Source organism: Pyrus communis, chromosome 10, assembly GCF_963583255.1.
Source record: "Pyrus communis chromosome 10, drPyrComm1.1, whole genome shotgun sequence".
In the NCBI taxonomy this organism is placed as follows: domain Eukaryota; kingdom Viridiplantae; phylum Streptophyta; class Magnoliopsida; order Rosales; family Rosaceae; genus Pyrus; species Pyrus communis.
This window is the reverse complement of record NC_084812.1, coordinates 7,983,807-8,001,194: the sequence shown is the minus strand read 5'-3', so window position 1 is coordinate 8,001,194 and position 17,388 is coordinate 7,983,807. Positions and strand designations below refer to the sequence as shown.

General features: G+C 35.0%; 1 protein-coding gene across 1 annotated transcript; it reads right to left on the bottom strand.

Annotated features, from left to right (window-relative positions):
• Positions 1 to 2,165: 2,165 nt before the first annotated feature.
• LOC137747794 (glycine-rich cell wall structural protein 2-like) lies at positions 2,166 to 2,861 on the bottom strand. Its single transcript, XM_068487940.1, has one exon. The coding sequence runs from the start codon at positions 2,859 to 2,861 to the stop codon at positions 2,166 to 2,168; it is 696 nt and encodes a 231-aa protein (XP_068344041.1).
• Between the last annotated feature and the right edge of the window lie 14,527 nt (positions 2,862 to 17,388).

Here is a 17,388-nt window from a genome sequence, read left to right as displayed (position 1 = left end):
ATTGTGTAGTATTTGAACACGTCGCATGACATAACCAATCCACATGCATATTATAATATAGTGGTTGATTCAGGATTCATATCTCATGGGGTCATAATAGTGCAAAAGATCTTTTTGAATGAACTATATTAGTGAGGCATTTAGTTTAATTATAACATTTGGTGGAGGCTTGTCGTTATTTGTTTAGGTTATTTGAAAAAGAAATCTAACTGTACAAAAGAGTCCCCATAGGATTCCTGTAGGATTCTTATAGGACCTTCTAAAGCTTTAGTAGGGTTCCGGGACCCCGTACGTCCCTTTAATGGAATTAAGATTCTCTTCGGATCTCTGTGTCCGGAGCCAACGGACTGAGAAATTCAGACTATTAAAGAGAGAGATTATTCAAGGGCTTGGTTTTGTGTGGGTGGGCTAGTGTGACGGTTTAATGAGGGCCGCATAAGTATAAATTGAGTAATCTAGATTTTCAGGTCCGACTGGACACAAAGATCCGAAGAGGATCTTGATTCCCTTTATTGAATCCATCCTTGAATATAGCTTCCATAACTTAAAGTATAAAACTCATCCTTTACTCACTTATAACACATAACATGTGACCTAATTATACTACGTAGCAAAGTTCACGTACCACGCAGTTTCTGTTAACAGTAATGACCTAATGGGTATGCCAAATGCAATGAGCATTTCAATTTGCGAAGTAGGATGCTACGGCCATGGAGCTAAACAGGCTCCTACTTCGGATTTGGCTAGAAGAGAAGTAGATTTAACCACAGGAATGTCCCACATATGTGAACCTTTCCTTAAATATGATCGAATCATGTGTTTACGAATGGTTGGTTTATAAAGTCAATATGTCCATAAAACTTGGTTATATATGATTGGTTTGATAAGATAACATCATCGAAGTTTTCAAGTCAATACTTCTAATTTATCTAGTATAGAAGTCCAAATCTTGTTAAACAGATATTTCATCAGGAATTATTATAATAGCATAATTGTGTTACTATAACTTGAATCTGGCACTCTGCCATGTGCCCTTGCTGTCTACTCCGACTCCCATGCTAGTCTGATCAGAACAGAAAGCTTTGTTTCACTATTTTTTCTTTAGGGGATAATGTTTTGCTTGTCAAAATAATGTGGCCTATGATTGGGGATGAATTCTAGATCCGTAATTCATATAGAATATATTAGGTTCGATTCTTAGCGTCACACGATGGTAGGTAGGAGAAGGTTGAAATACTTTTATGAGTCTTCCTAGCCCCGAAATGGTGGACTATAGTGACAAAGCCACCAAATGGTCCCCTTTTTTGATTTTTATAAAAAAAATATAAATAGAACTTGAGACATTCTACTTACCGGAATACTTATGCTTAGTACTCTTAAATAGTGATGAGCATCACCACTTAGTTACCATTAGATGAGTTTAAGTTTTGAAGTTGTACGTGGTAAATCACACTCATGTCACATAAAACATTGTGGTAGTAAGAAAAATGCACCGTCCAACTCATAATAAAAATGAATATCACTGCACCGTGAAATTAGTTACTATTATGTACATATCCCATTTTTAAATCCGTAGTCCTATCAATCATTGAGCCCATTTCTTTTGGTTCTAAGCCCATTTAAGAATGGAAATGCCGAATGACCATCAAGAGAGATGTGAGCCTAAGCCCTTTTTGGGATCAATGCAGTCTTCATTTTGTAAGGGTTACTTTGGGACTGTTTCTATGTGAACCGTTATGCTCGTAAGTGCTGTTATTGGACTGTTATTGTTAAACATGTAAAGAAGTACCGGACAAACATAATCAGAAGCAGTTTCAATTAGGCTGTTAGACCAGAGTCCACTTCTTCCCAAAGCAAGGAAATCTTGGCGCACTAGTTGTGCTCTAATTACAGTGAAAAAAGAGAGATACGGAGCACATAAAGTGATAAGCTTTTTATTCATACTTTTTTCTCGCACAAGTATTTTGGCCAATCACCAAAAATTGTCCAACACAAACATACACACAATACTCACTAGAAGGCTTTTTAACGGAAAATTTCTTACGGTATATTTTTATGGCATTATCTCACCCTATTGAAGAAAGTGATTTGGAGTCCAATATCTTGCACGCTTTTACAGAGTTGATGGTCCATGCCGTGTGCATGGCCAACCCATTTGCATTTCCTCAAGGGTTTCCCTTCCTGCCTCCAATTGATTTCGGATGGCCGCCACAACCCCAAGGCCCGCAACCTCCACTGCTGCCTCCTCCCCAACCCCAACCTCCGCCTTGACCACCACCTCCTCCTCCTCCACCACCACCACCACCACCCCCGCCTCCGCCACCGCCACCACCACCTCCACTACCACCTCCACCACCTCCACCGCCGCCTCCACTTCCTCCACCCCATCCGTGGCCTTTACCATTTCCTCCACCCCCTCCACCTCCACCTCCGCCTCCGCCTCCTCCACCGCCACCTCCTCTGCTGCTATCTCCTCCGCTGCTACCTCCTCCTTTACCCTTTCCTTTTCCATGCCTTCTCTTGTGGCCTCTACCTTTTCCTTTCCCTTTGCCAGCTCCACTAGCCCCACCACTCCCACCACCTGCTCCTCCGCCACTTCCCCCACCTTGACCACCATTTCCACCTCCACCTCCGCCACCGCCTCCACTTCCACCTCCATTTTGATAGTTCTTGCTTTTGTCCAAACCTTCATCACCAGATGAAGTAGTCAGCTTGTGGACAACGGTAGTAGTAGCATTACTAATCGCAGCAATGCCACCATGTACTCCATCAGAACCTTTGATCCCACCAACCAAAGATGTACTCAACACAAAAGCAAGACCCAAAAAAACTCCAAACAAAACACTAGCCTTAATTTCCATCTTCTGCCTTATGAACTTGAGCTCAATGCACAATCCCAAGTCATCCCCAACCCTCTTTATACTCTTTGCACTGATTGTACTTCCAAGTGGCAATGCCAGTTGTCAGTTGCTCACAACGAGAGGGAGTCCCCACTATAACTGATTGCCAATAAGTACCTGCAGCCCTAATCTTCCCACCCCTCCTCAAAAGGCTGCAAAAGAAATGATCGATATTTATATATATGATGCTTGTAACGCAATTTGCAATTTGTCCCCCCTTTAATTTGCTCAGTGCGTGTGAATTTCTTTTTTCTTTTATCGGACAATATTCTAATAATTTAATTTAAATTACAGAGAGAAGTTTTGAACTTGAATTATATTTTTGTTTTGTTTGTAGCTGACAGATCATCATTGTCATTGCGTTTGCATGTATAATTAACACATTATACATTTACATAGCTTTGTAGCTTATAGCTGCAGGTTCTATCTATAAACAACATGGTTCTATGTCAGGAACGTTCTCTTTCATGAAGATTAATTAGTATGAACTTTCTGCGCTAATTACTCTGGTTTAGATATTACAAGAAGTCACTGGCTGGCATGCATGCGTGCTCTATTATCGTTGCTAATTATAAGAGCCAATCCGAAAATAATGGTCAGACGATAAAATACCAAAGTGTTACCTAATTTGCAGCTGCACACTAATAACTTGAATTTCAGCTGTAATTACACCTAAAATGTCGACTCATATTAATGCATGAACACTGAAATTGCAAATTAGGTCGATTTATTAAATCTTGCAAACCAAATATTTCACAAGTGGGTGAGGAAGAGTTCCCTTTGGCTTCACGTTCGAATGAGGATAAATCCATTGAAAATACAAGTGCCGGCCACGTGAAAAAAGATGGAGGGAGGGAGAGGGTGGTGCTGCTCTAGCTATTGTGTTTATATAATTGCTGTAGGTTGCGGTGGTGGTTTCTAACTTTTGTATATATCATGATATGTGCTGTCCACATTATAACGTCCCCCATAAACATTATTCTGTAGGCGAGTAGGAGGGGCTGCCTCCCTCTTCATATCATCATTTCTCGTTGTGATGAGATTGCCATTTCTTTAAGCTATATTTATTTTGGCCTCATACTTCTCGATATATTTATTTTGGAAATTTTCTTTGAATTATAAGAAAATGTTGCAGAGTGCGCCATATATGCATGCAAATTCCCTACCATGCATGCATGGTAGTCCATGAAACTGGTTGTGTATTAGAATTTAGAAGACGCGCCTCTATAGATTAAAAGGAACTGATTAAAAAGGAATTCGAGTTTCATTGTGGACTGAGCTTGCGTTTCAACTGAGTACAAAATAGTAATTGAACGGTAAAGCAGCCCACGGCCCAAACCAGCTCAACAGTAAATGCACGATGCTCTATGCATGATTGAGGGTTAATCAAACTTGATTTGAAGCTTAATCAAGAGTTCTCTCTTGTACTTGATACGCTCCTAACCCCATCAAAACCTTCTCTCAAGACTTTGATCCTTCGATTTATTGCTCTGTTCGTCCCAACTAAAGTTCTTTTTGAAGGAAGCAACCTCTTTTTTTTTTTCATCCCAATAAGCTCATTTTTCAACTCGACGCCCTTTATATCCAGTTGAATCGCTTCTCAAGTGACTCATCTAGCTTTGTATTACATTATATGACACTTGCATGTTGTTCTTAATATTCAGTTATTTTACATTTCGTTTGTAAGCTTTTTGTTAGTTTCTATGTTTGTAAACAAGGTAGTCACTATAATTTGATCAAAGACAATTTTTATCAATTGATATTTGAGTTTTTGGCACTCACTAAGAAAATATTGAAGTTCTTTTCGTACAAGGCATAGACAAAATAAGGACTGAGCCAGTACTCCACTCATAGTACAATTCCCTTGATTAAAATATTAAATTACATTTATTCCTTTATATTTACCATATTTTCAACAATAGCATGCCTAGCATTTCAACAGCACAACTTAGAGCTTCTCCTAGCTGTCTATTAGCTTTGCCAGCAACAAGTACAAAATGTTTGCCCTGAATTTCCAAACCGTAATCAAGGGCATGAACCGAAACATCGAGTTTGATCCCTGGCCTTCGAACCTTGGATACCAAAGAAAAAAAAAAAAAAAAAAAAAAAACCAGATGTTATAGTTGTCTCACATAACATCTTAAAAACCTAAGAACACTAAGTTCAACAATCTCACTAGAATCAAGTGCATTGGTCATGCCAGATTTTGTCATCGTTGTCCACTTCCTTCCCTCAATTCTTCCCAAAATTAACAACATTCACATATGAGTCATCACATATGGTTTATGCTCTTGTTTGTTTCACTTTTGTGTAGCTATTTACAGAAAATGCAATCTAATCTACTTAGAGTAGTAGGATTCTTTCTCCTTCAAATCCCTCCCTTCCACTCCTCTTTCCTCCTCTCTCATTTTCCTCTTTTTCTTTATCTCTTTATAAAAAAGTCAACACAAGATGTTGACGTGACTTAATCATGACAGTTCAAATAAAAGGGAATTGGTGGAGAGAGAGAGGGAGAGTCCTACTCCAATCTACTAGACCCGGAGCTGGCAAGATGGTGACATATTTGATTGTCATAACAGTATTACATTGCTTTCACATCTTAAGCAAAGAAAACTCCCCAAAGTGAATAATCTGACCAGATAAAAAAAGGGTTAATTGTTGTTTACTTTTTCTTTTTTATATTAAGAAGATTTTGTTGCCATGAATCTCCACTCCAACTCTCACTTTTTTTTTTCTCAAACTAATAAACAAAGTTCATTGTCTTTGGGTTTTTTTTTTAATTGTGTTAGTTGTGCGAACATTTCAAAGTTCCAAGGAGACTTAATTAAAAAGTTAAATCAAACATGCTTTGTTCCATGAATCTCAGTTAAAATAAACCCTAACTAATCAGATGGATTAGCATAGAAGTTTCGTCTCCATAGATTAATGGTTTACATTACGTGGGTCAATCAAGTGCATGTACTACTCCGAAGTCCAAACCCTTTGCTTCGACTTCTCTAATCAATCTGGCATATTAGGCAGGCCAATACCTACCTTTGCAAAATTCCAAAAAACCTAGAAATTAATTGGTCCTGAAAATATTCAAAACAAAACAACTCATAAACATGTCAAAATCGAGATCATGCACTCAAAATGTCAATGTAAAATGACATTTTCCTGCAGATGATGAATACAAATACGCGTTCAAACCATGTCATAAATGGCACAAGCACACTAATAATTCTGCCTTTAAAGACCAAACGTTGGGCTCGTTTTTCTTCGCATTGAAAAAAAATGCACAAAAAAGAAGAGTCCATAGACAGAAACTTTGAGACCATTGAAATTGATTTGAGCTGCAAATTTTAGGATACGTTGTGGAAATGAAACCCTAATTTGACTTCCGCCAGTTCAGAAATTGTTTCTGGAGATGAAACCCTCGTTTCCTAGGAAGCCAATAGCAAATCATGGGGATCCCACCGAGTTTTTAATTGTGTGTTCCAGAAAAATAAAGATGAAGATTGGGATTTGGATTGAAAGATATACAATACCAATTGATGAAAATAATGTTATCTGAAATGTGACATGTTCCCACCACTAATATATGTACCGCTTATCAACACTTGCATTATTAAAAAAACAAATAAAAATTGAAAATGGTCACATTTTGGAAGCAATACAAGCAAATGGATCCATCATGGTGACGAAATCATTATGCAACAAGAGAAAATAATTTGCAGAAAAGCAAATTGAAGTTGACATCAATGTGAGGTCAGTATGACTAACACATGAGGTAATAGAGGTGGTGTGGTGTGGCTAGCTACCCTGAGTTGACGAAAGTAAATCTTAAATTTGACAAACTTAGCAATAACCGATAAATTGTCACGTTTTAAAAGATTAAGAGGATGATAATCGTTAACTAAATTTAGGTGGTGAATTGAATAAAGGCAAGTTCACAGGACATCGCTAAACTTTTCAATTGCTAAAAACTACAAAAGCCAATTGGAGACCACGTCGTTTTCATCAAGTGTTGCCATCTTGATCATTGACGAAGATGAAACAAGGTTTGTTGATTAAGAGGGGAGGAGGATGATGTTAATGGCCTACCTATCACTTAACTATGATTCAAAGGCATTGCAGGAAGACAAAAACGGGTTGCCCGCCGGGGGCGCGGGGGGTGGCTGGGGCGGGGTGCGGAGTAATTACCAATAGCAGCAACGAATTCTTCGAGCAGTTTGTGATGATCATAGTACTAATTCCAACTCCTTGAAGATGGGAACGAATTGCTGGCCAATTAATTGGAGAACCGTCTCAAAGCTTGAACACTAAATTATTGAGCACGTTAATTGAGCTTAAAGTAGTTGAAACTTACAAATTTAGTTTTAAAGGTCTCAATTGGACAAATTTTCTATTTTATAATAGTATGAATCAAATGATATGCATTGGTTCGTATGTATATATATTTATATTTTTTTTTTTGAGAAATTTTTGAAATGCCATATGAACTTTGTTTGTACCATTCTTTACCAATCTTGAAACTCCTCTAAAATTTATGAACAATGAAAGAATGAAGAAGAAGCTCATAGAGAGAATATGAGAGGATATGAAGTTTTGTGCCATTTACATTTGGATTTATAGAGCTGAATTGATAAGCTCAATTACAATAATACCCTCAAACAACTCTAACCAATCTTACCCTTGTAACTACCTTAACTACCTAGCCATACATTCCAACAAATTATATTCTTTATTACGAAGTAACCATGTCATCACAAATGACTATGGTTAATACCAAACACCTGTCAACTTCATACCTTCAAGGATCCATTGAGGGGTTCATGCTAAGGCACCCCTACCGAAGCACAAGAGTTTCCCTTCAACCAGGAGGCCAATCATAGCACGACACATGTCAATGTTAGAATAAAGTTCATAGAGTCCCACATCGACCGCAAACAAAAGCTAGAGACTCTCCTCAACTATAAAAGAAAACCATTCTCCTACAATGAATCCCTAATGTCATTATTGTACTTAAACTAGTCATTAGAACTCACTAAAGATGATTATGCTTGAACCTATGTATTTGTGTAAACCCTTCACTATTAATGAGAACTTCTTTACTCTGTGGACGTAGCCAAACTTAGGGTGAACCATATACATCTCGTGTTTGCTTCCCTATCTCTATCTCTTTACATATTTATCTTCACTAATGACCAGAGCAACTGAGCGAAGGTTACAAACTTGAAATTTTACGTTGTTCCAAAATCTTTACTGATTTGGTGCATCAACATTTGATGCCATCTGTGGAAACGACACTTATTCCTACTCTTTGCAGCTTTGTCAAGCTAATTTCAACTGATGTGTTAATTAATTTGTGTTCATGTCGGTACTACAAAGAGCCAAATGGAGACCACGTCGTTTTCATCAGATCCCAATAAAATTAAAACAAGTGTTGGCATCTTGATCATTGACAAAGATGAAACAAGGTGTGTTGATTAAGAGGGGAGGGGATGATGTTCATGGCCTACCTATCACTTAACTATGATTCAAAGGCACTTCAGGAAGACAAAGGGGGGGTCCCCCGTGGGGGTGGGGTGGTGGTGAAGTAATTACCAATGGCGGCAACGAATTCTTCAAGCAGTTTGTGATGATCATAGTACTAATTCCAACTCCGTGAAGATGGGAACGAATTGCTCTCAAAGCTTTAACACTAAATTATTTAGCACGTTAATTGAGCTTAAAGTAGTTGAAACTTACAAATTTATTTTTAAAGGTCACAATTGGACAACTTTTTTATTTTATAATAATGAGTCAGCCTATTTTTAATGGTATTTTTACAAATAATAATAATAATAATAATAATACCATGTACACCCTTCTGCAAATTAATACACCCCTAATTTAAGGTATATTTATGTTATTTACACCATTGACTTTCACTTTTGTTTCTATGTTTGCTTCTGAGAAATGAATCAAATGATATGCATTGGTTCGTATGTGTGTGTATATATATTTTTGGAATTTTTTTGAAATATTATATGAACTTGTACATATTTTTCAATTTATCATATAAATTAAAATTTTAAGCAATTTGACATACCAACTTTTTGAAACCATCAATTTGTCATTTCATTCTAATTCCGTTAAGTTTTCCATCCAAAATAAGTCATGTGCGAGCACATGGCTTGTGTTCAAGGTTATTTTTGTCATTTAAGATATTTTTACAAGTTCTTTACTTTTTTTTTTAGTAAAAACCTTAAATTTTGTGTTTGAGGGTATTCACGCAGATCGTTGTGTTCGAGCAACGTATATGCATCTACAACTCCATTTTTGGCACAAAACCTGAACTTGTTTCTCATAATACAGAAACCATATAAAATTTGATTTCATGACATGCTAAACTGAACATCCTAGACTTGTTTTGAGTTGAATGCAACTTAATAGAAGGAAGTGGGGTGTTAAAATGACAAAATTAACCTTGAACACAAGTCATGTGTGAGGCATATGACTTCTTTTGGATATAAAACTTAAGGAAGTTATGGTGAGATGACAAATTAATAATTTTCGAAAGTTGGTATGACAATGCTTAAAATTTTAGTTTATATGGCAAATTGAAAAATGTACAAGTTCATATGACATTTCAAAATTTTTTTTTTTTTTTTTTTTTCGGGCTTTTAGTACAACAATATATTTTACACTAAATGGGAGGAGGAGTTCGGTAAGCCACACAATGGGCCGCTAATCGAATTTACAATTGTAGTTCAAGCAATGCCACTAACTTCCACCAAGTAGGATGATAGCTTGGAATACCAATGATTCGTATGGTTGAATTTATATATCATTAAGGCTGGCTCTGAGATTTTGGAGGCCCGAGGTCAGCTACTAAAAAAGGGCCCTTGAATTCTTAGGCATGTGGTCCATTATCCTAGTAGATATGGTATTAGGTTTCTACTCATGCATACTGAGTTCGAAACTCTCCCATCCTCTAAATTATTGTTATAATTTTGAACTCTCCTCCTTTCCTTTAGTAATAGTGAAAAAATTTAAAAAGTTATAGGGGTTGAGTAAATAATCATGAATTGATTATTATATTGTGCTATTGATAATTAATAATTAATAATGAGCTAAAGATTTCAAGAGAGTAAAGAGCAATAAATCTTGATTGAAGAATCTAATCAATTTAATAACGCCAATTGGTTTTCTTGTGTTCTTCCTAGAATCAACATCACAATAACGAATATGAGAATCATCAATTGTTTGAATAATAAATTATTGAAAACAAAATATAAATTTATAATTTTGGTTACATCAAATTACAATCTTCAAGACCATATAAGAGTTGACTTACACATTCAATATAATTGGCGAGATTTGGAATTTAAAAGAAACAAAGGATTCCAATGGGATAGGTTTTATTACTTCATATGTTGGAGAAGGAAGGCAAAATATGATACGTGTTTTTTTTTGTCCGAACCTTTTATGATTTTTTTTTGTTAATTGTTATTGGAGGTTAACTTGAAAAGCAAAAAAAAAAAAAAAAAAAAAAGAAAAAAGAAAAAAAGAAAAGAAAAAAAAAAAAAGAAAGCATTTTCACTAGGATGATGGTTGTTTGTAATCAACAACTGGATTAGGGGCTCTAGGCGATCTCCTCACTCGGCTACCTTCAGGGCCGCCTTCCATACCACGTAGTTGATAGATTTATAAACCAACACAGGTTTGTTAACATTACGAACCTAACTAAAAGTTCACTACCCTTCATCACAAATTTGTCAACATTACCAACCTAACTAAAGGTCACTACCTTCATCACAAGTTCATTAACATTTTCAAACCATATACTGGTGAAGGTTCACTGCCCTTCAAACCAGTGGTGAAGGTTCAAAAAGAACCAATCTCCAGAAAACAAACAATATCCACGATGAAGATATCAAACTTGTGAAAGAAGTTTATAAAAACTAAGGGCCAGTTCGCAATTGATGTACTTATCTTTAAAAAAAAAAACTTCTGACGTGCTTTAAGATTAAGGAGCTGCAAAATAAATTTGTAGAGCGTTTAATAAACTGTACTTTTAAAAGTCTTGTGAGTATGAAAAACAGTGTAAAGGGTTTGGTAAGTTTTAATGTAAAAGAGTTATTATTATATATGATGACAAAAATGAACATGATAGTGTGGGCAATGACGACGATAATGGTAGTGAGGGCAAGGGTTATGCCGGTGGTGGTGGTGGTACCAATAAAGGAGTGTGGTGGTTGGGTTGCAGAGGTAACAATACGGTAGGGCTGGCGACAACAAAGATGGTGGTAGTTGTCATCAAATAATGCTCTTCTTGAAACATGTTAGACTTAAAAATCCAAGAAGAGCATTATCATTTAGTTTACTAAACTTCATACTTTTAGGGATCCTTTGAAGGATTCACGCTAAGGTACCTTTGCCGAAGTGCAACCAGGAGACCATTCACAACATGATATGTGTCAACATCGGAATAAAGATCCTAGAATCCCTCATCAATTGCAAACGAAAGCGAGCAACTTTCCTCAACTATAATAGGAGACCATTCTCCTATAATTAATCTCTAATGCTGTTATTGTACTTAAACTCATCATAAGAACTCACTACTGATGATTATGCTTAAACCATGGTATCATGTACATTCTAAATTATTTATGAGAACTCCTCTGCCCTCATAGATGTAATCCAACTTAGGATGAACCACGTACATCCTGTATTTGTTTCCATATCTTTATCTTTCTACATACATACCTACACCTAGTGACCCGAGCAATTATGTGAAGTACAAACTTGACACTTTATGTTGTTTCAAAGTCTAACTAATTTTGTTCATCAACAAACATGTTTATCAATGCTTAAGTAATAATTCAATTATCAACTTCCATATCATTTAGTTTACAAATTTAACCTACAGATTTAGTCTCCCTAACATTATTCTTTATGATTCCCACAACCTCATTTAAATATTAATTGTTAGTCAAAGATGTACAAGTTATGAAATTTAAATTGTTCCCTTATTTCCCTCCAGGGCAAAATAGACATAAAAGAATAAACATTCAAACATTGAAACCTAAATAAAGATATTAATTAACCAAGAATTTTTTGAACAAACGACATCTACACTGAGGGGGTGGGGGAGGTGGTTAAGCCTCAAAATGGAATAGTAATAATGTGATTCAAATTTGTCTTTGACGAGAGTCAAACCTAAGATCTCTCACTTACAAAAATTAAAATTGGATTATTCTTAAAGATGTGCGTCGACTGGGCCTATATCAAAATGAGGTTTACTAAAAAACAATAGTAATTAGCCTAAAACTGTAGGATTTAAGCCACATGCATGCATATATCTGTATGCAATATTTGTAGTTCGTAAAAAAAGCTTGAGCGACTTCTATAGTAAATGGAATATACATAATTGTAATCAATCAAATATTGCAAAGCCCCGGTATCTATTACCGGTCCGAATTGGACCATAACGGAATTTCCGTCTATACCGGCATCATAATATCAGATTGGGGGGGAAGATTAGAATTAGAGATTGATAGAAAAGCAAGGATATGGGCTCGTGTGAGTAGGAAACAAAAAATATCTATTCTAGTTCTATTATCAGCTATGGGTTCGAATCTAAGAGAAATTCTAGCGAATGTTTGCTACCTTGAAATTTTCTTGTCTTTCCTGAATGATAAGGAGAAAAAAAAAATTGGGTCAAAAGAAAATGCCATTTTGGAGTTTTATCAACAATTTGCTTGTGTAGGTGGAGATCCGGTAGTTTCTGAATCCTTATGTAAGGAATTACAAAAGAAATTCTTTCAACAAAGATGTGAATTAGGAAGGGTTGGTCGATGAAATATGAACCGAAGGTTGAATCTTGATATACCTCAGAACAATACATTTTTGTTACCGCGAGATATATTGGCAGCTGCGGATCATTTGATTGGAATGAAATTTGGAATGGGTACCCTTGACGATATGAATCATTTGAAAAATAAACGTATTCGTTCTGTAGCGGATCTCTTACAAGATCAATTCGGATTGGCTCTGGTTTGTTTAGAAAATATGGTTAGAGGGACTATATGCGGAGCAATTAAGCATAAATTGATACCGACTCCTCAGAATTTGGTAACTTCAACTCCATTAACAACCACTTATGAATCTTTTTTCGGATTACACCCATTATCTCAAGTTTTGGATCGAACTAATCCATTGACACAAATAGTTCATGGAAGAAAATCGAGTTATCTAGGCCCTGGAGGATTGACAGGGCGACCTGCTAGCTTTCATATACGAGATATCCACCCTAGTCACTATGGACGCATTTGCCCCATTGACACGTCTGAAGGAATCAACGTTGGACTTATTGGACTTATTGGATCCTTAGCAATTCATGCATCCATTATCTGTTGCCTGTTGGGTATATAGATGCCCAAACTTTCTGCAAGTCGAATAGCATTTGTTATTTGCCCAAACAAAGAGAACCTATTGTTTTTGAATCATTGACAAAACATAAACATTTTCGAAGCTTCATGCACCTACGCCAACATGTATGGATGACTAACATGTTAAACAAAGAACAATGAAAGGAAGTAATGCAGGAATAATACTCTGACGGTCCCAACTGGCTTGTTAAATATCCATGATAGCAACATCGTATGTATTTTTTTTTTCACTGTTTGTATATGATTTTTTAGTTTATAGCTTCTGTTTTCTTCTCTGGTTACTACCTCAAGCTAGAATTTTATATAGGAAATTAGATTAGAATCCCTAAATAAGATCTATTTTTCATTAAAGTTGGGTGTAAGATTAAATACTGATTTTGGTCCTTTGACTTTATATATCACCTAAAATCTAGCTAATAATTATTAACTTTAGTTTTGTTTTATTTTTACTATTATAAATTAAAGATTTTTACTTAATGTGTATTCAATATGGGTAAAAAATTGCTTAAGTGGTAACAATGCATATATGTTTATATGCATATGTACATAAATATATATTCATATACCGATATATATATGCCTATAGATACATTTGTGTACCTATACATATAAACTTATGTATATATGTGTACCTATATATATGCACCTATATATACATTTCTGCACCTATACATATGAACCTATGTATATATGTGTACCTATACATATGCACCTATATATATATATATATTCATGTACCTTTACTATGTATATTGTTTATTGTGTCTGTATATTAGTTTATTTGTTTGGTTTTATGATTGTCTGTATAAATTTTTATATAGTTTAATTCTCATTAGAAAAATATTTTAAAAAGTCTTCCATTTTTTTTAACAAACAAAAAAAAGTCTTCCATTTTAAATCGCTAAATTTGATTTGTAGAAATAAAAATTCCTATTTTTAAGGCCTAATTGATGATTAAGTCTAAATGCCCCTTTTATATTGTTGGTCTGAAGTTAACTCACCTCTCATATTACTAGCTCGTGAATTTGTTCTTATTGTTTCTCTCATATTATAATGAAAAAATAACCTTCTTTAAATCCTTAAGTCTAAATGCCCCTTTTATATTGTTGCTCTGAAGTTTTTTATTTCAGCTAAGATGGGATGTCGCGAGTGGACTTTTCAAAGATACAGTTTACTTAATGTCATTTTACCAAAAAAAAAAAAAAAAAGTTATTTACTTCTGACCCAAGCAAACAATTATTAAGATATGTGAGCTAGCTTAGCTAGGATTTTTTTTTTTTTTTTTTTTGTCAAACTAGCTAGGATTATTTAAAAAAGAAAATTAATAAAAATAACTTGAAAACTTTGAATCTTAACGATAATGATAAAATAAAGAGTAAAGTGAATAGTACCAGGATTGACTTTTTAGTGTAAAAATGTGGTGTTTTGTTAAAATGAACAGTACCGAAAGCTTTTCGTTAAAATTTTCTATTTAAAATTAAAATCCAAGTATCATTTTCTTGTATGAGCAATCAATAATCAAGTGGCTTTATTAAGATGCCGACAGGGAGGGAGTTCTTTATTTACGGAATCACAACCTGGACATGAAGGGGACAGGAAATCAAAAATAGGTTGTACGCCAGTCTCGCAAGGTATAATTATCATTTTAAGGTCGAGTTAATAAAACTCCATAAAGTTATCATTCTCTAGCTGCAAACACGTAGAGCCAAGGAGACTCACCTTACATGCGAGGCTAAATGACCCACCATCATCGCGCAGGGTCAAAGGGATCCACTCATCACGTGGCAGTACATAGTACGTACGGGTCCGCTCCTTAGCTTTGATACCATGTAGAATTACCAAAGAGACGAGTTAAAGGCCCCCTTCCAACAACACCGGCCCAACTTGGTAATTACTACCTGCACAATTTGTCTGGTGTGAGGTTTTATCACAAAAGGCCTTGATATTAGTTGGAGTGGAGTTAGGATATTTAAGTTCTTCTTTCTTTCTTTCTCTAGTCGATGTGGGATTTCAACAAACAGTCACATTTAGTGTTTTTTTTTTCTTAAAAAATGGGACTAGCTGGTGGTTTTGTTGCGGCAGTCTACCCTTCCAAAGGCTGAGAAGACTCACATAGTTATTTCAGCCTTCCCTTTGCCACCATCCTGTGATTCTCTGGCACCATGAATCGAACCTAAAATGTGTTGTGTGTGAAATATGAGCTTGTAATTTGTCTCTAGCCACTGGATCACTACATGAACTAATTTGGACCAAGGAGCCTCCTAATCTTATTCAGGAGGTTTTCTCCAAGATATTTGTAACTCTCATTGAGTTTGCTTCAATATAATTGTTTCATTTCAAAAAAAAAAAAAAAAAAAAAAAAAAGAAAAAGAAGAAGAAGAAGAAGAAGAAGGAGGAGCAAACTTGAAAAGTGTCGAAAACCTAACTTTTTTTTGGAACATACATAAAAACTCTTAGAAAGAAAAATGATTAAGATAATCGACATGTGGTTGCGCATGCATATTTCCAATTATTTCGGGGTTTCTGGCCATGAATGTTATGATTTTCGAGTTGGTATTACGTTAGGTTCATGAAGCTCTATCAACTGTCGAAAATGAATTTTCTAGCTATGAAGTTTTTACAACTTTCCAGAAGTGTTGTCGGTAAATTTCAGACTCACGTCAATGACCAGTTTTCTAATATCATTGCATATATTAAGTAAATGAACAAAAATCAACAATTAGTTCAATATTAAGAAAACAAATAAACAAAACCTTCCAAAAAGTACAATATTGAAATTTCGCTCAAAAATGGTTCTTCATGCATTCTTTGCTGTAAAAATCATCAATTAAATTGTAGTTGTGAGGGCCACTAAAGTAATATTAAATTGCTACAAAATTAGAAAATGGTAATAAAAAAAATTGAAAAAAGGTAATTGTAGGCCCCACTTGTTTTTTTTTCTTCCCCTTCTGTAATTTTGTAAATTTCTTTTATTCCTTCAGATACAATGCTAGCTATATATGTGAGATAACAAAAGGTTTTTAGGGGCCCTTAAATGGGACACTATGCAGCTGAAAACCGCCACTGATGCAAAGTGATAACTCATGAAAAATGAAAGGTGGACCCCTTCTATCAATGTCATACAACTTTTTAATGAGATTAATTTACATGTTGTAATATGTTTATTTTAGAAAATTATCATTTGCAATTCAAAAAAATTAATTATGTACTCTAAATTTTCAATATTTTGAAAGAAAAATATCTTATGAAGAGTGTGCCATTAGATTTTAGAGTGCAAATAATAGTTTTTTTATTTTCTATATAAAGGTATATCTATTAAGAGGAAGGAAATGAACTAGTATCAAACTTATTCATAAGATTTGAATTTAAAATTGTAGTAGTAAGTAACACATGTTGTAATATGTTAATATTGAGAACTAATGATTAAATTTATTAGATTTAAAACTAGCTTAAACTTTTACTTGGGCAACGTGATACTGATACCACATTATAAGTTTGAAGGGGTGTTGAAAAATAAAAAATAAAGAAAATATTGTATGAGATTTGAATTTTTATTTTCTAAGTTCTTGTTCTTAAAGTCTATTGTCATGTTTTCTTGTATAAATTCTTTCAAGACGAAGAAAAATAAATTATTCGAGTGAGTTATATGAGATTAAGTAACTTAAACCATGCACCAAAAATTGTCCTAGATCATGTGCACTATGCTAAAACCAAGGCATGCATATATCTTTGTCAAACTTCCGGATTTAACTTTTCGGTCGTGTGCACATCAAGGCATGCATGTAATATACCAGCTATTTTAATGTGTCGGAAACATGACCAGCACACCAAGTCTAATAATAAAATTGCTTGAAATTTGTTTTTTCTAAGTTTCCAAACAATTGCATTACACTTGTGTACTAAGCCGTGTTCTAGGCCACTGTTCTAAAAATCCTTGCCTAACCACTGCCCCGACAAATCCTAGGCGTTGGAAAATTGAAATGAAACCTAGACCTGCCTAGGCGCTTTCCTAGACCTACCTAGACCCACTCATTATATGTTTGTTCATCATGTTTTTAATATATTTTAAT